This window comes from Sphaerodactylus townsendi, linkage group LG04, assembly GCF_021028975.2.
Source record: "Sphaerodactylus townsendi isolate TG3544 linkage group LG04, MPM_Stown_v2.3, whole genome shotgun sequence".
NCBI classification, from domain to species: Eukaryota; Metazoa; Chordata; class Lepidosauria; order Squamata; family Sphaerodactylidae; genus Sphaerodactylus; species Sphaerodactylus townsendi.
In genome coordinates this window covers 151,102,774-151,127,085 of record NC_059428.1, presented here as the reverse complement: position 1 = coordinate 151,127,085, position 24,312 = coordinate 151,102,774, and the positions used below count along the sequence as shown (strand labels likewise).

The 24,312-nt window shown below is 50.3% G+C and overlaps 1 protein-coding gene and 1 long non-coding RNA gene across 2 annotated transcripts in view; one reads left to right on the top strand and one right to left on the bottom strand.

The window, feature by feature from the left end:
• LOC125430634 overlaps window positions 1-24,312 on the bottom strand; it is a 52,212-nt gene that overhangs the window by 7,106 nt on the left and 20,794 nt on the right. The window lies entirely within an intron of this gene.
• The window catches only part of LFNG (LFNG O-fucosylpeptide 3-beta-N-acetylglucosaminyltransferase), a 29,466-nt gene continuing 12,804 nt past the window's right edge, over window positions 7,651-24,312 (top strand). Inside the window, exon 1 of the mRNA XM_048492673.1 lies at window positions 7,651-8,180. Within this exon, the coding sequence (XP_048348630.1) occupies window positions 7,782-8,180 (399 nt within the window). The 5' untranslated portion in view covers window positions 7,651-7,781. The remainder of the gene's footprint in view (window positions 8,181-24,312) is intronic.

Here is a 24,312-nt window from a genome sequence, read left to right as displayed (position 1 = left end):
ATTTTCTTGTCCTCTTCTTCCTTATTTTACTTTCTTGAGCATAACTGCAACACCCATAGCAAGTGGATCATTCCTGAATGGATCCTTAGTTATCGCTTGTTTTCTGGGGTGGGTGGTAGGTGAGAGATTAATTACTGCTTTTGTCTTTGCAGCCAAAATAATTGCTCATTACTGGAATCTCCAGTTGCAAGGATCAGGTTGATGGGAGAAGACATAAGAACATAAGCAAGAGCCTGCCGGATCAGACCAGAGCCCATCTAGTCCAGCACTCTGCTACTCGTAGGGGCCCACCAGGTGCCTTTGGGAGCTCACATGCAGGGTGTGAAAGCAAGGGCCTTCTGCTGCTGCTGCTGCTGCTCCTGAGCACCTGATCTGCTAAGGCATCTGCAATCTCAGATCAAGGAGGATCAAGATTGGTAGCCATAGATTGACTTCTCCTCCATCAATCTGTCCTAGACCCTGGACAGCAGCTGCCGGTCAGAGTAGCTAATATTGACCTTGATGAACCAAATGTCTGACTCAGTGGAAGGCAGATTCACGTGTTCAGCCAAATGACTCCGGACCCCTTATTATTAGTCTCATCTCAAACAGAAATGCCCTGTTCTCAAAGTGGTCTCCGGGAAGTCTAGAAACACGGTAAACTGCCTCTGCACGTGGCGTTTCCATTTAGCAACGGTGTCTAAAAGTCACTCTCCTCAAAACCCGACAAGGGAAACTAATCCATGACTTTTAAAAAGTTCTTGGATGAATGGCGGAAGTGCCTTGATGCACACAATAGGTGGATCTTTTAAAACCAGGGTACGTCTCGGTAATTTGTAATGTTTGGGGTAGGGTGGGGCAGAGACCCGAAGTTCTCCAAGACTGGCAAGGGTTTCCTGACCTCAGAAGAGAGAACAGCTTGGCTGAAGAATCCAGTCTGTCCCCGGTTCAGCAGACAGTCAGCTCCTGGGTCTGGCCTTTAAGCGCACGCCAAAAACCAGAGCCGACGCCTGAAGGGGAAGTCTGGGGAGGGGACGCGCGGCTGGAGTCCACCGTTTTCTCTAGGGAGCTGCCCTCTGGTGAAACTATCAGAAGGGAAAGGAAACATCTTTTGCTCTGCCAAAGTGGCCGCCGCTGGCATGCACGCTTTCCACGGCTGGGACCGAAAGGCCACGCACGGCGACCATCTCTCTCGTCTGCAGTCAGGGGGATCAGGCGGGGCTGGGGGGAGAGAGGCTTACTTGGTAATCAGTTTATTTGGAGCCCAGAAGAGTAGTGGCTTTGTGCTGCTGATGGTCCGCAGGCCTTGGACGTATTTGACCAGACAGTCGGTCTATTGTTGTCCATCCTGTGCAGAAATGCCAAGGGCAGGTTGGCTGTGCGGCAACAGCTGGCCTGAACATCTGCCTGACGTATCCCCAGCCCTTTGGAAGACCCTCATGGGGGGGGGGAACTGCACCACTGGGGTGGGGCTGGGGAGAGAAAGTACTTTGTCCTGTCCCACTGTCCTTTGAAAAGGACCTTTGACTGGTGTACGAGTCTCTGCTGCAGCCTCTCTGCCTACATTAAACCTTCAGGCAAGCGTCAACGCAGAGAACTGCGTGCTTCCCCATTCAATTCAGAAGCTTGGAAAACCACCTTCACCTCCTCGCAGCTACCTTTCTTAGCTCCATTTGAAACCAAACCATTTGCCACGACGAGTTTTAGAATTTAATGAATGAGCGTCGCTCAATTTAAACGTGGAGGGGGGGAACGTTGGGCGGCTTTAAAATCCCACGTTAAACCATCTTGTAAAAAGGACTGGAACCATGAAAAGGACTTATAAAACAGGCTTTTGGTGCAAAGGGTGAAAAGGTCCAAGCGCAGGACAATACTGGCCTGCGAAACCAAACAGCACACACCCTAACCAGGACGTGACCTGCCAGAAGAAAATATTGTTGCAAGCGGCCTCCTTAGACAGGAGAGGTGGCCTTCATTTCGAACTTTTCTTTGGCTTAACAGCTGACGGATGCTTCCTCCTCGTAGATGGCTAGAAGCAGATTGCTCTCATGGACATGATAGGTTCATGGCTGGTTGTTACGAGTGAGAAATCACACCCCCGTCTTGGGAAAAGCAGCTTAGAAAGTCGCAAGGGACAGAGGAAGAAGTCTGGTTTTTTAACAAGAGCTTGCTGATAAGAAGACAGGGACCAGCTATGTATTCAGCAGTTGATCTTTTGCAGAAGGCCCCCAGGTTCAACCCAATGAAAAGGTGATAAGGTGATGGATGATGACAGAATTCCAACTGAGATCTTGGAGAGTTGCCATCACTCAAAAGACTAACCTTGTTGGCAGACCAACACTCAGATTCTAGACTAGAGTTACCATCACTGCTTTGGCAATTGAGGGGAGATAGGGGACAGGTGGAACCTGGAGTGGGCGGGGTTTCAGGGAGATGTGACATCATATCTGGGAGACTGCGTACGGCAGGGTTCCTCGAACTTTCTGAGCCTGCAGACACCTTTGCAATTTTGAAACAGATTGGTGGACCAACGGCTGCCATAGCTTAACTTGTTGCACAGGGAAGATCTTCCTGCCGGGACGACAGCTGCCGACCAAGCTGCAGGAGCTTTTTAAAAAAATCTGTACAGCTGCATTTTTCACAGTGGTCCAATGGCCAATCAGAAGCCTTGCTGGGCAAAAGTCCCACCTGGCCACGTCCACTTTCCAAAAGGAAAGGTTTTGGGGGCACCATGCTGATCCCTACCCTGAGTGGTGTCATGTTTCAGAGGCCAACGAAGCCAATGGGTTTAGAAGAGTGAAATTCGGTTTAGGACTGCCCCATAAAAGTCTCTCTCTTTGTAAACGGCCAGTGTAAATCTCCTGGATTTGGGGCCTGTTTGCAAGTGAACAATCTCATAAAGGGCACTGGGACAGAAAGCGGCTGAGTCTTGTGCCACTAGGAGAGATAACTTCTGCACAGCGGTTTGTGAGACTTCTGCATGTCCCAGTTGATATGCTTCATTAGGAAATAGAAAGGATTTGAAAGGGTTAAGAGCCCAGGGGAATTTGCTGTCTTCCAGTCACTCTGTGATAGCCCTGAAGAAACAGTGTTCCTCGGAGTGTTGTCCCATATGAAAGTTCAAAAGCTGTGTCAGCAAATAAAAATATTATGAGCAGCAAGTCAATGTTTGACTGACACAGATTTTATTTACAGGTGCAACGTATGCTGCTAAACCCTGCCAGTTGGAGTTAACGTAGCAGAATAATTCAGTTCGATCGAGGATCTCTGACACGGTGCCCACCAACTAGTTTTAAAAACTGGGCAGGTCCAAGTGGAGCTTTTGCTCAGCAAGGCTTCTGATTGGCCCGGAGAGATGTGATTGATTTTTAGAAATGTTGCTTTGGCAGCAGTTGTTTTGTGGCTGTGCCCGCCCGCCCTCCTGTCAGCATTTCAAAGGTGCCCACAGGCTCCAAAAGGTCATGGATCTCTACATTAAATGTTTGGGGGGGTGTAGTGTGGAGGTTTCATGGGTTTTCATCACCGACTGCCTGGTCTTTTCAACTGGAGAGGTCAGGGATTGAACCAGGGACCTTCTGGATGCTCTATGACTAAGCCCCTCTCTTCCAGGAAGCAGCTACCCAGTCCTGGCTTTCCTCCTCGTCTCTGAAATCGGTGGTGCTTCACAAACCCTAAGGAAGAATCCCCTTCTGTCTGGAAAGAATGCTCATTGGGGATGGGCGTGGCTTAGAACATTCTGTGGAACCTCCCAAAGTTTTGTGATTGGATCAAGCCCTTGCTTATGGCCACCATTTTAGGATCAGCCCAATCCCCCGTGGATCCTATCATTTTAGTATGGTGTCTAGTCTACTCATAATAGAAAGTGCAGTCATCTTGCAACTGACTTACGGTGACCCTGTGGGATTTTTAGGCCAAGAGATGTTCAGAGGTGGTTTGGTATTGCCTGCCTCTGCCCAGGGACCCGAGACGTCCTTGGTGGTCCTCCCATCTAAACACTCACCGCAGCCAACTCTACTTAGCTTCTCAAATCTGAGGAGATCTGGCTAGCTTGGTACATCTACCCACAGTTCCAGGTGTCACAGAATAATATAATCATAGAGTTGTGAGAGATCACAAGGGCCATCCAGTCCAACCCCCTGCCATGCAGGAACACACAATCAAAGCACTCCCGACATATGTTCATCCAGCCTCTGTTTAAAAACCTCCAAAGAAGGAGACTCCACCACTCTCCGAGGTAGTGAATTCCACTGTCAAACTGCCCTGACTGTCAGGAAATTCTTCCTAATGTTTATGTGGAATCTCTTTCCCTGCACCTTGTCCCCATAAGTTTAACAATATTTGGTGAACCTTTCCCTAGGTTTATAAAATGCTAGCAGCAGACAGACGCTTGGATAGCCAAAAGGCAAGTATTTGCCTTTGAGAGGCTGACAGTCTAAATTCAATTGGAGCCTCCACTTGCAGCAGCAGCAGCATACCTTATTACCACAGGAAGAGGTCAACGAGGGGAGGTTGCATGTATGCCCTGCTTGCCTGCTTTCCATACACATCTGGCTTGACAGTTACTGGAGACAGAAATATTAGGTTTTGATCTGACGAAGGAGCTGCTTCTATTTTTACCTTCTTAACCACAATACGCCGCCCTCACCACCTGCCACGGCCTCAAAGAGCAGATCTTTTTCGTAAAACCGCACCCAACCAGAGAGGAGCACGGTGTTCTATGTCAGCCCGTATGCCTCCTGTATTGCCGCAGCCGAATGAATGCATTTTCTTCTCAATCATTCATCACGAAGCGATTATGTTGCGTTCTCCCGCCCTTCGGACCATGAAAAATGAGCTTCGCGTAAAATGCTCGGCTGCCGCGTGGAGTAAGAGACATCTGTTTGCTAGGTTGGTGCATGCGAAGCAACTGTTTACATTAAGGTCTGCGATCTGGTTTTTTACTTAAAATTTCTCCCTCCCCCCCGAACCCCAATAAGAGATAGCAGCTTCTCAACTCTGCAAACCATTTACAGAATAGCATCTTGCGCTATCGGGGACCACCCGTGGTACACAGACATGCGAAGAGCACTTCCAGATGAGATGGGAACAGGATGTGAACCAGGTGTTACCGCGTCTATGGCCAGGGTGCACACGAATCAAGAAGGAACCTGGTTTTATTATTCCTGTACAGTATTTTTTTTAAAAGGGGGGGATTCATTTGAATTGGTTTCAACAGAAAACTCTGCTGTTTACGGTTCATTAACATTCTCACTTGAGGATCAGACACAGGGGAGCATTTGCCGATCTTGGCTGGTGTGGTGGAATTGGGGGTTATGAACCTTAAATTGCTTTTACCTCCTGGGAGAGGCAGGCAGCCCTACACAGAAGAATGTTTTATAAATAGGGGCAATAAAGCGGGGGTTAGGGAAGGAAGGTCTAATCTGGCCTTGCTCCCACACATAGTGACAGTCAATTGCTCTCGCACAGCTCCATCATTAGCAACTGCACAAAGCGACTGGCAGATTCCAGAATGCAGACTAAGAGAATGTAAACCATCTGTGCTAGCAGGGACGATGGGAAGTTGCATCGCTGAGCTGGCTTATATAGTCAGTTAAGTTTGAAAGTTGAGCTGGCTTACGGTCAGTTAATTCCCAGGTCACTGGGACGGTGCAATAATTTTCAAGAAAGAGGCCACACTGTATACAAAAAGGCCAGCTGAGATGATCCTGTTCGGTGGCATCGCTTCCGGTGGGGTAACTTCCCTGTCAGTCACACATGGTCAATATCCTTGTTACCCACAGGCTCATTCTTTGGTGCCCTCCCTTTCATGATCTGTCTCAGTTCACAGACAGGGAAGCCAATGCCTGCATCAAACTGGGGGCTTGCATCCAGCCAGTGAAACAATTCTATCCCACTTTAATTCCTCAGACTTAACAAGCACCATTAGGAAGCAAAGGCACCCAAATACAACAGTCCTGCTAACAAGATTTTTTAAATGCACAAAATTTAACAACATGTGTGTTTAAAGTGCCATGAAGTCATAGTTGATTTAGGGCAGTGGTGGCGAACCTATGTCATGGGTGCCAGAGGTGGCACTCACAGTCCTTTCTGTGGGCATGCGTGCACAGAGTTCATCATGTGGGGGGGGGGAATCACCCCCCCCCAACACCCGTAGGCTGGCCTGGGCATTATCCTTTACCTGGGAGTAAGCTCGATTGCTGGCAATGGGACTTGCTTCTGAGTAAACCCTCCTACGGTCGTGATTCATCCATTCGAAGCGTTGCACAGTTGCTTCACCAAGCTTACTCCAGAGTAACATGCGCCTCATCATAGCCAACTGTTTTTTCTAAACTAAAACCTCAGTATTCAGGTTAAGTTGCCGTGTTGGCACTTTGCGATATATAAGTGGGTTTTGGGTTGCAGTTTTGGCACTCGGTCTCAAAAAGGTTCGCCATCACTGACTTAGGGCAACCAGTGGCGTCGTGCCAACGGGGCCGGGGTGTGTGACGCCCCGGGCGGAGCCACGGCGGAAGTGTGGCGGGGTGTTACGGTGTGTGTGTGTGTGTGTTGCAGCAGGGGCGCAGGGCGCGTGCACCCCGGGCACAGTTTCCCCTCACTCTGCCTCTGAGGGCAACCCAGTAGGGTTTTCAAGGCAGGAGTCCAACAGAGGGGATGCTTTTCCCCCATGGTCCCTCAGCTCCCATCCAAGTACTCACCCAGACAAACTCTGCTTTGTTTCAAGATCAGACTAGCCTGGGCTATCCAAGTCAAGGCACAACATTTGAGACACGCACCCCCCAAAAAAGGGAAGCCATTATTCGAAAGGGCACAGCAAACAATTTCCAATTCCATCTGAGCAGGGGCCCATTACTTATATTTTCTAACTCAGCCCCGCTGAAGGAGAGCTTCCGCAACTGCTAGATTTAATGTCACGCCGTCCGCCCTGCTAAACGGCAGGTTTCACAACCTAGAAAAAAATCTACAAGGTCAGGTAGTTGTAATACCAACCAAGTTGAAACACTGGCTCGCCAGCTATTCCATTGCACCACCAGGTTTGCCAAAATCAGATCTAAATATGTCAATTTACAGCCTCTCTTTCCAACCTGAGTTTACAGATTTGATCAGATTATTTCTCTTGCTGAACAACTCAGATTCTGTGGCGGGGTTTTTTTTTTGTGCGAAAAGGTTGCAAGCTTTGTTGCGGAAATAATTCAGAGTCAGTAACAATCTGATGTTGGTTTTTTTGCTTTTAAAAACCCTACTGTTTGCTGTGTTTTGTTGTTGTTGTTCTGTTCATGCCAACAGAGGGTTTGCTTGCTTGAAAGGGCACAGCCTTGAAGCCATCCACGTCCAGCCTTTCCCAAGTTCTTCCAACTCCCTTGCTTTCGGAGGAGTTGAGCGGAGAAAGCGCAGCCACCCGCTCACCCCAGGGGGAGAGACACGTCTACACGTGCCACCCTGCCGCATCTGGGCAGCTGCTGCGTGCCAAGCCACGGGGGAGGCGGGCCTGGCGCCCCACCCTCTGTTTACAGCCCTGTTGGCCAAGCCTCTCCCCCACCCCCTCCTCCCAAGCTGAAACACGCGGGCCCCCGCATTCCCCGCCCCCGGGGCGTGGCCCGTCCAAACCACGCCCCTTTCCAAGCAGCCTGGCTAAGCTGGATGCTCGCAGGAGGCGGGCAGAGCGCAGTTTGAAAAGGGGAGGCGAGCCGGACGAAGGCAGGGGAGCTCTCGCCCGGCGCCGGCGGTCCAGCAGGGGGTTGAGGAGGAGGAGGAGGCGGGCAAGCGAGGCTGCATCCCCTCGTGCCCGTGCACGCGTCCGCCGCATGTCGGGATCGCCCCTTCCCCTGGAGATGTGGAAGAGCTGCGGGAGGAAGCTGCTGCTGTCGCTGGTGGGCTCCATGCTGACCTGCCTGCTGATGCTGGCCGTGGACCAGCAGAAGCGGCAAGTGCTGAGCCTGGCGGGCGAGGGGCACGGCCTGATGATCCCGCGGCCCCCCGGTGAGCAGGGGGGCTTCGGCGCCTACTTCAGCCGCCTGAGCCGGGGCAAGCGGGAAGGGCAGCCGGGGGCGGCGGCGCGGCGGCCGGAGCGGGAAGGGGCCCGGCGGCGGGTGGAGGAGATCTCGCCCCGGGACGTCTTCATCGCCGTGAAGACCACCAAGAAGTTCCACAAGGCCCGGCTGGAGCTCTTGCTGGACACCTGGATCTCCCGCCACCACGACATGGTAAGGGGGTGGGGTGGGCATGCATGCAGATAGCCCGCCGGGCAGGCAGCTGCTGCGACCCTCCGGGATCCAGGGGCGCGAGGGGGAGACAGCCGCTCTGCACATGGTCCGGAGCGCCCTGCTTGAAGAGGGCGGACATTGCGCAGAATTCTCGCTGGCAAGGCGCCCCTGGATGCCCCGTGGGGTAACTAACTAACGTTGCCGATATCCTCACATAATCTGGGGTGTTTGGTTTGGAGGGCGCCAATATGGTCCGCTCCTAGATGCAGGGTTCCGGGGGGGGGGAGAAAGACGCTCTGCACATGGTCTGGAGTATTGTTTTGGGAGGCTGGCACCTAGTTCGGCCCTTGACCCCAAACTGTTCCCCCTGGGGCGAGTGGAGGGCAGGCTGAGGTCGCCCCCGTGCCCTCTGCGACTCGTTAGCACCCATCCGGGACGCCTGCAGCCAAGGGGCGGGTGCCGCACGGTGCCAGCCCGTGCCAGGGGAGCGGCCAGGCTTTAGGCAGGCGAGTGCGGGCAAGCCGGCTGCCCTGATCTGGCCGTGCTCCACCCTTGCCCCCCCAGGCACGTTCCTCCATCTCAACCCCAAGTTTTTCCTGGAGAGGAACGGGCTGTGTTTGGAAGGAGGAAAAAGCACTCTGCACAGCATGGAGGAACCCATTCTTGCCCTCCCAAAGGGCTCCAGTCCTGCTTTTGAAAACTGGAACCCAGGACTCACAGTTGAATGAATTGCAAAGGGATGGGGCAGGGCATGGAGCTGCAGTTGACTCCCCCCCCCCAGAGGCCACCAAAAATGTATTTTTAAGAAAATCTTCTGTTGCACAGCTTTGTTTCCATTGCAGAATTCATCTTAAGAGCATCACTGGGGCAAACTAGTTATTTGGAAAATTGCTGCCCTGATTAGCCTCTGCAGGTTGCCTTGCAAAGGGCCAGGAAGTTTGTCACCCAGATTCTGCTGTCCTCACTCCCTTCCTGTTCTACCTGCTGAAGAGTTCTTTCTCGCCCTGAAGTTGGCACACACTTGGAAGCCAACATTGGTTATGCAATGCAGTTCGCTGTCGCCTGAGCTCTCCCTGCCAATTTGACTTCGGCTGCTGCCAATCAGCTGCCCTTCTGCCAGAAGTTAAATGCAGCCCTGCTCTTAGTGTCTGCGCTGCATACTTTCCAAGTGCTACAAATGCGAGCAAACGGCTGTAATCCTGTGAAACCCGAGCTTTTTCCACACCTCTACGAAGCTGAGGATCTCGGAAGTCTTCTCTGGGAATCAACAGCTGTGCACGAGTCTTTGAATCGCTTTGTGCTTTTAAGTGTAGCGTGTTTTTTTTAATGCTGGTTTCTTAGTGCTTTTGCGAGAAGCGGACACTTAGAAAGAATTGGAGAAGAGGGCCTGTGGTGTTTGGCTTATTGCCCTTTTCAAGCAAGCGCTCGGAGAAAGCCCTTGGGAAAAGTTTTCCCTTTGGTCAGAGTGCTCCAGATCCACTTAACTTTGTAACCAACCTTCCTGCCTTCACAGCAGCCAGAATTAATGTTCTCCCCCCCCCCTTCTGCCCCATGCCTGTTTATTCGCCCACCCCACCCTTTCCTCCACTTTCTCAAAACCTGGCTATGAGGGGCACGAAATGCGATTTGCCTCGGTTGACTGGGCTTGTCAGATGCAAAGGAAGAGACTGAAGGGACTGAAGGCCGGGCTCTTTAGCATAAAGAAAGGGGGAGGGGGAATTCTCAGGATTGCAGGGAGGAAAAGCCCCGGAGGAACCATCAAGCCTCTTTTATCCTGCCCCCAAGGCCCAATGATCCCTCTTCAGAGGGAAAGAGGGGTGAGAGTTTGCAGGAGCTATTCCAAAGTACATGCTTTTATGTAGGGGAAAACTGTTACTAGCTATTCATTCTCATTCCTAGGACAATCTTGTTGCTTGAAGACTCACTCCTGGGAGGATAGATTGTCGCACAGTTAGGGAAACGAGGAGGAGGGGTGTCCTGTTCCACACCACCCTCTGGACCCCTATGCTGTAATTTTAACTAGGGCATCTCAGGTTCTCCGTTCTGATGTGGATCCAATGAGCATCCCAACATCAGATCCCTACTGACAATGAAATAGTCACTTGGCAAGGTTGGAACATAAGAAAGAGCCTGCTGGATCAGACCAGAGTCCATCTAGTCCAGCACTCTGCTACTTGCAATGGCCCACCAGATGCCTCTGGGAACTCACGTGCAGGATGTGAAAGCAATGACCTGCTGCTGCTGCTGCTCCTGAGCACCTGGTCTGCTAAGGTATTTGCAATCTCAGATCAAGGAGGATCAAGATTGGTAGCCATAGATCGACTTCTCCTCCATAAACTGGCCCTTGGAACAACTGGGCCTTGGTATTGTTCTGCTAGCTCACAGAGAGAATTCCTTCTCTGCTTCTCGTCTGATCCCTTGCAGAAATGGGGTACCGTTGATCTCCGTCAATAGTCAGCCAGGTCACTAAGGGGGTGTCAAGCATGTTGGAATTAAGACCCTGGGTCAGTGATCACTAATTTTGGTAGCGGAACTTATTTTAAGGGATTTGTATGTCAGGACAGGATGCAAACTCATCCACATACATGCAGAGTCACTGTCTATCTGATCTGGACCCTTGGTCAGGTCAATTTGGTCTGCCCTGACAGGCACTGGTTCTCGGGTCTGGAATGGGAGCTCTTTCATACTATCTGGGGCCTGATACTTTTAACTGGACCTGCTAGCGATTAAACCTGGCGCCACAGTGCCAGCTGTCTTATGACGGCTGATTCTCCCAACTCCAGTACTGTCAACTTGTCCCTTCTACGGATTCCAAAAGGGTCTTTTCAGATAGCAAAGGTTTACCTGGTACAGTTGAAGACCAGACCCCTTCTAGCTATCTGCAGCACAGTCATGGACTAGTATTACCTCCTGGGCTCTGGAAAGGGCGGGTGGGTCCTTTGCTTGAGATGACAAAGGGAATATCCCTTGTTCCAAACTGTATATAATATACAGCAGATATTTCTTGTACATCGCCAAGTGGTCTTCAGTTTGTTAAGGGTCAGACCTACAGTTTTCTTCAAACAAGCCTTCTTTTTCTTATCTTTCCGTCAGCACCAAGGGGAGCTTTTGGTGATTTTGTCTCCTCTTTCTCCAAATTTAACAGCACCTTGAAAACTGACAACGTTTAAGTGTACGAGATGCAGCAAATGTTTTCAAGGCAGGCCTTGGGAAGGAAGCATCTGCTTCCAGTGGATGGAGGAGGAGCTGTTTTGCTCCCAACGTGCCATAGGTTGTCCTGGGACGGGAGCTAATTCCTAATCTCCGGATGGTGCATTTGGTTCAGCAGAACGGCTCTCCGGTTTTGTGTGCGTCCTCAGCCTGCAAGCCAGAGGTAGCTCGAGCCCGGACACCTACCGTGAGTCCTGGGAACGCCTGGCCCTTTTTTCTCATGCCTTCGAGAGCCTTTCTTCTTTGGGTGTTTTTTGTTCCGTCTCGTTTGTCCTTTTTGGCTTCCCAGAGCCCCGCGCTCCGGCTCTCACGCTGTCTCCCCGGGCAAGCTAACAAAGCCCCTTTTTCTCCCAGGGCTGAGAAAAGACTTTGCAGTCACTTGTGTGGTTCTTTTTTGCCGTGGGAACGGTGGCGGTGGCGGGAGCTGAAACGAGCAATGTCCAGGTCAGGTTGCTTAGAGATGGGGGGCGGGGGCAAGGCTGAGCCTTGGAGAGATGCCCGCCTGACAGGCCTCAGAGTGACACCTTTGCCTTGGAGTTGTGAAGACCTCTGGCGGGCCAGGGCTGAAAGAGCTGAGGCAGCAGGCATGAAGAAGCCAGGGGAACACATTCCCACTTTTCCATGTGACTCTGGCTGAAATGCTTCACAACCTTTGTGGGTGTCAAATGCCATCAAGTCATAGCTGACATGGCGACCCCAGCAAGGGGCTTTCAAGGTAACTGAGAAGCAGAGGTGGTTTCCATCGCCTTTGATTATGTATTCCTGCATTGCAGGTGGTTGGACTTTATGGCCCTTGGGGTTTCTTCCAACTCTATGATTCTCTGAGCATTCCTTGATGGTGTCTTCAGGGACCAAGATTTGCTTATGAGATCGGGCTATGCTGTACCATTCCAAATCCCTTCATGGCCTTTAGTTTGGTGAAGAAATGGTTGACATGATAGCCATGTTTAGATATTTGAAGGGATGTCATGTTGGTGAGGAGATAAGCTTATTTTCTGCTGTTCCAGAGACTAGAACCAGGAGTCATGGGTTCAAGGTGAAGAGATTCCACCTAAACATCAGGAAAAACTTCTGACAGTAAGGGCTGTTCAAAAGTGGAATGCGCTACCTCAGAGTGCGGTGGAGTCTCCTTTGGAGGTTTTTTAACAGGCTGGATGGCCATCTGTCAGGAGTGCGCTGATTGTGTGTTCCTGCATTGCAGGAACTTGATGGCCCTTGGGGTCTCGTCCAACTCTATGATTCTGTGATTAGGTCCCAAAATATTGCTTGAATGGTGTAACCTCAGCCTAAGGTAGTGAGCCAGGTGCACACACGCTGAGTTCAAATGAGGCTGCGGAAGGTGAAATGGACTGATGACATTTGAGGTTTGCCCATCTGTCAGTAAACCAATTTGGTGGTCCCGTCCTCTGCACCCCAGGAGTTATAGCGCAGAGCATCTAACAGAGAATGTGTTCAACATCTTCATCAAACTACATTACCCAGAGTTCTTTGGAGGAAGACATGAGGTTATGATTAGAAGCTTGATGCGTGGCTCTTGAGTTTACCTGCAGATTCTCGCTCTTTAGTTCACTGCAGCCTAAAGGTGTCCCAGTGTGGTGTAGTGGTTAAGATCAGGTGCACTCTAATCTGGAGAACCGGGTTTCATTCCCCTCTCTGCCACTTGAGCTGTGGAGGCTTATCTGGGGAATTCAGATTAGCCTGTGCACTGAACACATGCCAGCTGGGTAACCTTGGGCTAGTCACAGTTCTTCAGAGCTCTCTCAGCCCCACCCACCTCACAGGGAGTTTGTTGTGGGGCGGGGGGGAAGGGAAAGGAGATTGTAAGCCCCTTTGAGTCTTCTTGCAAGGATAGAAAAGGGGGGAAATCAATCCAAACTCTTCTTCTTCTTACGCCTGCACAGCATAAACAGGATCAGAATGATCATTTCTGTTGACTCTGGCCACGGTTGTTGCCTGGTGTAATAAGGGGGAAGTGACTGAATTTATTTATAGCATTAAAAGCTGATACTGCACTTCAGCAAACCAAAGGTGTTCTTCTGTTGCCTTCCTCTTTCTTGCTTCTCTGTGCTCATTTCTTCTTCTTCGCGTAGTTTCTGTTCTGCCACCTTGCTGTGTCTTTTCCATGCCCTGAAGCATAGTGGGAAATTATTTGGGTGTGGCTACCAGCCCCCTCAGCCTAATAAGTGCCAATCAGGCCGAATCTATGTCTGCAACTTTAACTGCTGGTTGATGTAACACAATCGGCAACAGTCTGTATGTAATCTCCTCTTCTGAGTTATCTGTCCCCTTCGGTAAATGTTTACCACAGGCTATCTGAGATCTCTTGTGGTATCTAAAGCAGGAGGGAAGATTCCTTGTCTATTTACCCAGGGCAGTTTGCTGAGCCATTCCCCTCTGTCAAGAAATTGACAAGGTCAAGGAGAAGCCTTGTCAATTTCTACCAAAGACTTGGATTTATGAATTAAGATGGTATTCTTAGTAATAGTGAATGTATGCCCTCCTGAAGGGGAAAACTCTCAGTCAATACTATTTTCAACTGAAAGATGATAGTAGAACTGCTGCCATTTCCTGGACCTTTTTGTCTTAGAATGCTCTGTTTAGGTTCTAGAGCCTTGGGGACAGAACTAGGTAGGCACTAGGACCCAAGCAGAGCATTTGAGAAGAAAGAAAGTCCAGGAAATGGCAACCTAACACACAATTCTACTGTTACCATTTGGTGGGAAAGATTATAACCTACCTCACAGGGCTGTTGTTGTGGGGATAAAATGGAGGAGAGAAGAGCTGTTCTGGTCCTCCATTGGTGAAAAAGGCAGGATGTCAATAAAGCAAACACATATATGGAAAAAAACTGGGCAGATCATTAAAATGCGTGCTTCAGACAAAATGTGCGTTTTCACTGCATACTGCAGGGTGACTGAACTTTCCAGCGTGGCCCCAAGCTGACTTCAAAAACTTCACATGAGTTTGTTTAAAACCACATCTGCCAGTCTCTCACACAGCAAGGGGGGAACTTTGAGCCACACGTGTGAATCCTGCCATAAAACGCGCCTCAAGTACTCAGGCAGGCTAGATCTTCCCTGTTTTCTAGAGATTGCTGAAGAACGTTTTCTTGAAGACGACCTTTCCTTCTGCCACGTTCTTACACAAGCAGTTGTAAGTTCTAAAAGCAAAACACATTTCCTTCCTGTGGCAGGCAACGCGCACTGCTCTGAATGCTGCTTCAGAACCCGCCGGACTTCGTTTTATGTGCTGGTCCCATTAGTGTAAAATTGGGACTGCTCACAGTGTGGCAGAGGAGCGTGTTCTCTTTGTGTGTCAGAGCTGGAGATCTCAGTAACCATTAGGGGATCCTAGTGATCATTTGCAGTGACTCCGGTGTTAAAATTACAAGACAGCTACATCTGAAGACTTGCATGCACTGGAATGGTAGAAGACTCGGGTGGACCTGTTTCTCAGCACCCAGTCTCCTAGTCTTAAAACTCAGTGCAACAATTTAATAAAAGAGAATTGCAAATGTGCACTCAGATGCGCAGGAGGACTTGGCAGATTTATTTCGGTTCAGAGCTGCAAACGGAGAAGTGTGTATGTAGGTGGAAGATGTTACGTCTCCCTTTCTGTTTTCCACCGCTTTGAGAAAACACGTCCGTCTTGCCAGTGGAGGAACGCTGGGCTTGCTGATGAAAAGAGCTCTGACTCACGAAAGCGAACGCCAGAATAAATTCTGGAGTCCCCATTTTATTTTCCTGCTTTCCGTCTGGAATTGCGAGTGGGAAGAACGGCCTCCTTGCTAAGCTGCCCATATGTCCCAGAGGGCTTGGGAGTGCAGCTGCTTTTTGCCCAGTGGCCCCGATCCTTAGAAAGGTTGGGTTTGGACTGAGCTGGACACAAGCGGGATGAGTGAAGTCCCAAGAAAGATGAAGGTTCTATGGAGGGAGTAAGCCAAGGGGAAGACAGGACTGGTCAGGAGTCCTGCAGCATTAAGAGGAAGTAGAGAGAGTAGGGTTGCCAAACTCCAGACGGTGGCTGGAGTGGGATTACAACCAGTCTCCAGGTGACAGCGGTCAGTTCCCTTGGAGAAAAGGGTCGCTGTGACGGGTGTTCTCCGTGGCATCACACCAAACTCAGGCCCTTCCACATCCCAAATCCCACCCTCTCCAGGCTCCAACCCCCAAACCTCCACCGAATTTCCCACTCTGGCGACAACACTTCTGAGAGGCCAGAATTTCCCACGCTGAATTCGAGCCGACTACTCTGTGTACTCTGTGTGCGCGGCAAAGAACCACCCCGAACGCCTCCCTGGCCGTGGCTAATGACAGCTGTAGAATGGCCAGGAAATGAGAATACTTGGAAAGGTTTGCACAATCAATCAGGGCTGTTGTAAACCCTTCCCACCCCCATAAACACTTGGAGAACTGGCACAGGGACCAAATGCCGTCCTCTATTATTGGATTCTGCACAAACCGGCTCCCCCCTCCCCGATTTCCTGTGTTGTCTTTAAGCTCAGAGACCAAGAAGGGCTAGAATAGCTTAACGCCCCCCCCCTCCCATTTCCTCCTTTTATCTCTATGGTAATGAGGGCCTTTGTCTTTGGAGTCCTTGTTCTCGTCTTTGGATTCTCTAGCCTTTGGGGCCTTTCCCCTTCATAGCTTCACCGTTCATAGCAGTGGCTGATTCAGGGCTTAAATGGTTTGGAAACCGGATAGGAGTTGTTGTGTGTGCACGCAGTAGGGATGAATGCAATGCCAAATGGTTGGGGTTTTTTTTTTTTTAAGGGAGGAGGAGTATCAAGTTGGATTTCCATCCAAACCCACCGAATTCCTGCTGAGTCGGGAGGATTTGTCTTAACAGGACCATGCAAGAACGCTCTTCCGTTGGCAGAGAAAGAGAAAGCCCTCTGCCCGGGGTGAAGGAAGGTGGTGGCCCGGGCTTCCGGCTGCGTTCTAGCAGCAAAAGGAGGCTGGCCCAGTTCAAACAGTGGCATCGTTCAAACTGGGTTTTAGTTCCGCATGAGCTTTTGTGGAGCAGAGCCCACCTCATCAGATGTACATGGAAAGTCCTGGCCAGGCAGATGTGTTATGGGGAGAGAATATAAATAAAGAGCAGTGCTTGGCTTTGGGACTCAGCAGCCCATCTTTCATGCAGAAAGGGCAAGGGCTGGAATCGGAGGTTTGTTCGTGTGAAGATTGCTGGTGGATATCTCTGCCAGCCCTCTGAAGGGAAACCTTTTAAAAGCACCTTTCAGACCCAGGTCTGGTGCCTTTCGTTTGCAAAGCTTTGAGGCAAACCCATTTCCAGAAAGCCAATGGGATTCTGGGCTGTATCAATAGGACTGTCATGTCTAGATCGAGGGATGTAATTGTACCTCTCTGTTATGCATTGGTTAGACCTCACCTGGAATGTTGTGTACAGTTCTGGGCACCGCAATTCAAGAAGGATATTGACAAGCTGGAATGGTCCGGAGGAGGGCAACCAAAATGGTAAAAGGTCTGGAATCCATGCCCTACTAGGAGAGAGGGAGCTGGGGTTTTTTAGTTTTAGAAGGTTTTAGAAGGTTAAGAGGTGACCTGATAGCCATGTTTAGATATTTGAAGGGATGTCATGTTGGGGGTCTCTTCCAACTCTGGGGTTCTATGAACTATGAGGGCCGGCAACTTGGTTTCTCATTTTGAAAGAAAGAGATCTACATCCACAAAGGTTATTTCGGGAAGCTCAAGTTCTGACTGCACACGCAGAGCCCTTCTGCTCTTTGTTTTTCTTTTTGGGGCTTTGTTAAATAATTTGCCCGTTGTCTCTTTTCTTTTTTTCCTGCCTTTATTCGGTTTATTAAGGAAGGTGTTTGCCTTCAGGACAGCACATTCCTCAGCAACTGCAGCTCCAAATTTTTTCCTTCTGAGCACCTTGGCTGGACTCCCTGCCCCAGAGGATAATTCTTGAACTGAGCGCACGCCCCATAAACCCGAGTACACTCCTGTGTACAGAACAAACATGGCCGTGTTTACTGTTTATACTCCAAACACAGGTGTAGCCCTGGCTGAACTGGATCCGACAATTTGGGTCGGCAAAGATTCGCCAAACCAGTTCTGCCCATTTTGCAAGAGCCGGGCTCTGCAGAGCCGCAAATGACCTGTTCTTGGGAATGTGGGCAACAAATGACAGGTTCTTGAAAACACATTTGAACCAATTGCCCTTGGGAGGTGCCATGTCTCAGGGCATCCCGCTAAATACAAACGTGGGGTTCCCCAAATTTTGGCCACCCCTCTGTTTCTACAGTCCTTTAGCGCAGGTTACCCAAACCTAGAAAATGCCTGTTGTTGTGTATTGAGAAAGAATCTGTGTGAATGTATCTCCTAGCACAGGAGACTCCAGCCTGAGCAAATTGCTGGCCCCTCTGGAATGTGGACACAGAGGTAGTGGAAGCAGCTACAAAATGGTTGCTGTGGGAGGCGGAGCCAATCACAAAATGTCAGAAGATGCGCCATAGTAAATGTTCGACATTTCAGCATGGAGCTCTGTTGGACTGGAAGCCTTTTAGAGAAAAACATATCGTTCTCAAGTATTTTATATTACAGTCAAGATCGTGTAGCGAAGATCTTTGTACTGTGGTGGCAGCTGCTGATGCACTATAGTTAAACAGCTGCTCAGCCAATCAGATCTCTAGTGGCCAGTCAGATGCTCTGCTGGACAAAATTCCCACCTGCTCCCCAACCACTTGGTGGGCAACATGAAAGGGGTTATGGGGCACTATCATGGATCTCTTTCCTGGTGACTAGATTTGCATCCAGTGGCACCTCAGGCATCGAGGTTTTCAAGGTACCAGCTTTCAAGATTCACAGCTTCCTTCTCAAGGAGGAATGGAGATTCCCCAAAGATATAGAAGGGCTGAGGAATCTGTTGATGAAAAGAGCTTTGACTCTCAAAAACACATATCCTGAAAATCTTGCGGGTCTGTAAGGTGGGGCTGGACTTGAATCTCGCTCTTTTGCTGCAGGCCAATGTGTGGCCACCCTGTGGAAGTATCATCATGGAGCAAAGAAGAAGAGTTGGATTTGTATCCCCCCCTTTCTCTCCTGTAAGACTCAAAGGGGCTTACAAACTCATTTCCCTTCCCCACTCACCACAAACACCCTGTGAGGTGGGTGGGGCTGAGAGAGCTCCGAAGAACTGTGATTAGCCCAAGGTCACCCAGCTGGCGTGTGTAGGAGTGTACAGGCTAATCCAGGGGTCTGCAACCACAGATGTTCACCAATTAGCCATGGTGGCAGGGGCTGATGGGAATTGTAGTCCATGAACATCTGGAGAGCCATAGGTTACAGACCCCTGAGCTAATTTGAATTCCCCAGATAAGCCTCCACAGCTCAACCGGCAGAGCGGAGAATCAAACCTGGTTCCTCCAGATTAGAGCACACCTGCTGCTCCTGCCTCTCTATTCCAAAGGTGGAATGGAGTGCCTTGTCTGAGGCTGGTGCCAGCCACGGAGGGCACGACTAAGCTAGAAATGAGTCTGTGCCTGTCACAGGGCAGAGTGAACTAGAGAAGACCAGAGCGTAGCTTCATAAGCATTATATCTGTCTGCAGGAACTGCAGCGTCTGTGTTTTATTTATTGAATATTTTAAGGAGTATACTCGACAAGGAATCTGTTATCCCACAGAGTACGCTAGATGATGGCAGCTATCGTTTGGGCAGAATTGATCCTGTACCGCTGCCCATCCTGTCCACAGTCTGCCTATGGATCAGGTGGTTTGCTGAGCCACGGAGATAGCCCTCTGTGCTTTTGGAGAGCCAGCGTGGTGTGGTGGTTAAGAGCAAGTGAAGTCTAATCTGGAGAACCGGGTTTGATTCCCCACTCCTCCACCTGAGTGGCAAAGGCTTTTCTGGTGAACCAGATGTGTTTCTGCACTTCTACATTCCTGCTAGGTGACCGTAGGCTAGTCACAGTTCTTTGGAACTCTCTCAGCCCCACCTGCCTCACAAGGTGTCTGCTTTGGGGAGCGGAGGGGAAAGGAGTTTGCAAGCCACCTTGAGTCTCCTTACAGGAGAGGAAGACAGGGTATAAATCCAAACTCCTCCTCCTCCTCCTCTTCTGACTTGCTCCTGTTGCCCCCCCTCCTTGCCAACACACTTTCTTTTGTGTGCCGATGCCAGCTCTGTGCAGAGCACTGGCGCTGTTTAATCGGCCGCCCGGGGCCAAGCAGCACTTCCATTCAGGGCTCAATAATAGCATTTGAAACCAGAGTCCAGAAGCGGCACATGTGGAGTGCGCGGTGGGAGGCCCAAACGGGCACCTAATTGCACAAGACGGCCATTGTCCCCACTGGGGATTATTAAATATAATAGCCTTTAAAATTACAGGGGGGAGGATCCTTCCTGTTTCTGAAAAGGACCAGGGTAGGGAGAAAGAGCGAGTGGGCCACAAACTCTCTTGCCGCTTGTAGCTGCAGGCAGCTCTTGGTGAAAAGGGGGGGTCACGTCCTGTGCTTTTAGGGTCACTGTGCCAGTTGCTCCCTCAAGGGCTTGGCAGGACTCAAAAGGCTTCTTCTTGTGCAGTTAGACCCAAAATTAAAAGAAAAAGACTATTCCAAAATGTTCATTTGAATACATAATATGGGCTAGGCAAAGATCATATGTTTTTTGTAAATGATTTCTGTTAGCAAGAGCCCAGCCGGAGCCTCCATCTGAGCGCTTCTGCCTCCCCCCCCCCCTTTCTTGGCACCAGTGATTTTTCCAGCTGTCAAACACAGCGACAAAGAGAGCTGGAAAGATCCAGTCAAACCTGTCCCCGCCCCTTCCAGTGGGGATTCCAAATGTACAAACTCTTAATGAGATCTGCTTGCAGAGCCTCATGCCGTCCTCCTTGGGCCAGCTCTTTCAAAGGTATCCCACCCTTTCCAGTCCCACAGATGGTGATGATTTTCCCACGGGACTGTGACCCAAATAACTTAGCGATTGCGGCAGGCTGGAGGAGCATGCCAAGCGCCTTCTACTGGTCACACCACCCATCTATCAAGGTCAGCATTGTCTGTTCTGATTGGCAGCGGCTTTCCAAGGTCGATCTTTCCCATCAGCCACTGCCTGGTCTTTTTTTAACTGAAGGTGCCGAGGATTGAACCCGGGTTCTTCCTCATGCCTTACAGAGGTTCCACCCCAGACCAGTGGACCTCTTTGTAGGGAACTAGACGTTGGCTCCATCCAAGTCTTGACTGGTGGTGATTCTCCAGGGTCTCGGGCAAAGGTCTTTTAGATTACTTGCTGCCTGGCCCTTTTACCTGGAGATGCCCAAGATGGATCCTGTGACCGTGTGCAGGCCAAGCAGATGTTCTTCCACTGAGCCATGGCTTCTCATCAGGTGCAAGTTCTAGATTGCTTAAGCTACAAGTTCTAGATTGCTTGATAAGTGAAAAGAGCAGTGTCAGCCCTTTAATGGTGAAGAGGGGCAAGGTTATAAGAAGTCTGCCACTGGGCCCTGGCTCCACACCAGGTGCAAGTTCTAGATTGCTTGATAAGTGAAAAGATAAGTGAAAAGTGACAGCCCTTTAATGGTGGAGAGGGGCTAGGTCATAAGAAGTCTGGAAGTCTGTTGTGCAACTCTTATTTTGTTTTGTTGCTGAGACAGAAATTGCTGTCTGTGCAGAAGTGGGAGGGGGAAGGAAAGATTTCTGCAATCCAGTATTGCGTTGGTGTGTCTGGATTTTGGGTTGTCTTCCTGAAAGACGCGGTTTTCTGTGAAACGAGGCAGCCAAGGGCAGGAGAAAAAGAGGTGACCTCTGCTCCTTGGGTCTAGCGAGCATCTCCAAGGCAGGAGGGACTGGGGGTCCTTGCCAATGAACGCCGGGAACTTTGCGTTCACTTTGAGCTCTCGTTGCCGGGGCTGCCAGGAAGGGGAAATGGTTTTGTGACTCATTTAGAGAAACCAGACGGGTGACGGAAGCAGGCTGGTCACCGGACAAAGTGGCATGGGTGACTTCCCCTTTCGCCCGCTGCCCCTGGCTGGAGCCTGTGCTGTCCCAATTTTGGAGCGCCTATCTCCTATCCACACAAGGGCATCTTAAGAGACCAACAAAATCAAGTTCAACAGAAGGTTGGGTGAAACAGAGCTCACTTCATCAGATGCGTTGAAGTGTTCATCGTCAGGCAGACACTTATACCATAAATAGCACAGTACTCCGGTAGTTCTGATGGTGATCTTTCATTCACTAAAACTCCCACACCTTTCCTGAGTGTTTTGTTTAAAGTAGGCGGGGCAGGTGGGACTTTTGCCCAGCAAAGCTTCTGATTGGCCACTGGGGATCTGTTTGGCTGCGCAGATTAATAAAAAATGCTCCTTTGGCAGGACCTGCCGCCACAGCACAAGACTCTTCCCTGTGTGACTGAGGGCAGCAGCCATTTTGTGGCTGGCTCCACCCCCTGTGGTGGCCGTTTTGTGGCAGCTGTTTCTTTTTGGTTACACCTACCACGCTGTATCAGAATTCCAAAGATGCCTGCAGGATCAAAAAGCTAGCAGACCCCTGGTGTGGTCCGATTTCTTTATATGGGAGCAGGGATGGGCCACAGTTGTAGCAGTCAAGCCAAGGGGGATTGTTCCTTGTGCGATGCTGGTTAAAGAAGCAACTTGGCCTGACTCTCTTTCCTTGCATTTCTGCCTGCACTGCCTCCCTCTCGCAATGCCTGTTCCATGCCAGACTTAAAGGGGTGAACTGCATTGTTCTGGCTGTCCCTGCTTGGGGTTTGCTATTGTTCCCTGGGCCTTTTTTTTTTGGCATCCTGTCTTTCTTTCAATTGCAGCCTTCAGAAACAATGGTGCTTCCTGCGTGTCCCCAAGCCGGGGTCCTCAGACAATGCAGGCACTGAGTAAGCAGCAGGAGAGAGAGAGAGAGAGAGAGAGAGAGAGAGAGAGAGAGAGAGAGAGAGAGAGAGAGAGAAGGGGGGGTTGGACCTTTTCTTTCTTTAACAATTCTTTGCTAGCTTTGCTGGCAATGCAAGATTGAGTCATGGAGGTTCCTACACATCACTCAGTCTCCTGGCTTGTCAGCACAGCTGATGCACGGGCAAGGCACCGGGGGCATGGCAGTAGACATCTGGTCATGTGCAGAGTGTCCGCTGGCACCACAGAGTACTTGCAGTCCGATCTCTGCTAAAACATCCGGGTATACATTGGGCTGTGGATCAGAGATAGAGGTTTGGAGGTGGCTCGAACACACATTCAAGTCTGTCTCATTGGTGCTGCATCATACGTTTATTCACTTCATACATATTAAGGCCCCTTCCGCACATGCAGAATAATGCACTTCCGATCCACTTTCAATGCACTTTGCAGCTGGATTTTACTGTGTGGAATAGCAAAATCCACTTGCAAACAATTATGAAAGGGGATTGAAAGTGCATTATTCTGCATGTGCAGAAGGGGCCTTAGTTACTTATACCCCAACTTTCCCCCCAGCAACAACCCGGCATGATTTACATCATTACTCTCCCTTCTTCCATTTTATCTTCACAGCGCTCTCCCTGTGAAGTAGGCTAGGCTGAGAGACAGAGACTGGCCCAAGGCAACCCACCAAGTTCCCGTCACAAGAGTAGAGATTCGAGCCCGGGTCTTCCAGATCTGAGCCGGAAACTCTTCACCTCCACACCGCCTAACCTGAGACCTTCAACGTATATGCTTTAAGCATGGTGTGAGTGAGGCTTGCGAACATAGGCACAGCTGCCTTTGACTGGGAGGTGCAACGCTGGCTTCCTGTTGAGTGCATGCTGAACGGCCAGCCTGGATTTGTGACTGTGCAATGTGTAAATTGGCCCTTAGAAGCCATCCCTGGTGGCTACTCTCCGTACACTCTCCTCTTATCAGTCAAAAGCAAGAGAGGAGAGATTCATCTCTCAGTAGTCTCCTCTTCTGAAGATGTTTGCCTTCCAAATTCTCTTCCCCTCTGCCTGCAGAATGGAACTTGGAGAGAAGCCCAGGACAGGGCTGAGCTCAGACCTCCATGGCACATTCATTTTAAAAAGTGACGTGTGTGTGTGTGTGTGTGTGTGTGTGTGTGTGTGTGTGTGTGTGTGTGTGTGTGTGTGTGTGTGTGTGTGTGTGTGTGTGTGTGTGTGTGTGTGTGTGTGTGTGTGTGTGTGTGTGTGTGTGTGTGTGTGTGTGTGTGTGTGTGTGTGTGTGTGTGTGTGTGTGTGTGTGTGTGTGTGTGTGTGTGTGTGTGTGTGTGTAGAGAGGTGGGGGCGGGGGGGAGGTGCGATTGTTTTGGATTGTAATTGAATTTCCTGGCTGGGTTCCTGCTGAGAATCAGGAAGGGGCTGGAGGGCAGGGAGCCTGCAGGAGCGAGATAGTTCATCGAGGTGACACTCTGTTTTGGGGACACTCTGTACCCTTCCTGCCCCAGGGAGACAAGGGGTAGGCTGCACCTTTCCGGACTTCGCTCGTCGAAGCCCTGCAGGGTCCCCTTCCTGTTAGAAAGAAGGCAGTGCTTTCCTCTTGCTTTCCAACGGGAGGGTGGCATCACCACCCTCCTCCCTAGCGAATTGGGGGCGGGGGCTCCTGCTCTTTCAACGCAGGCCAATTAACATTTAAAGAACACTTTGGCCTATTTATAGCAGCCAGAAGATTAGCTAAGAGGCTATTTTTGGGAATAAGCCAGGACACAGTGGCTGGAGATAGAGGGCTTGGTCTAATCAAGCAAACATTTTTTTTCCTTTTTATGGAAATCCCAGTAGGGATCGCGCAAGTGGATCCTTGCTCTTTTCTGCCCCACCTCCTGCCCACCCTTGGCTTGCTTCGTGGTTCCGTAACTTAGGGTGCATCGGTAGAACAGATGGCTAACGGCAGTGGTGGGATTCAGCCGGTTCGCACCACTTCGGCAGAACCGGTTGTTAAAATGGGGCTTGTAAACAATCAGTTGTTAAATTATTTGAATCCCACCACTGGCTAAC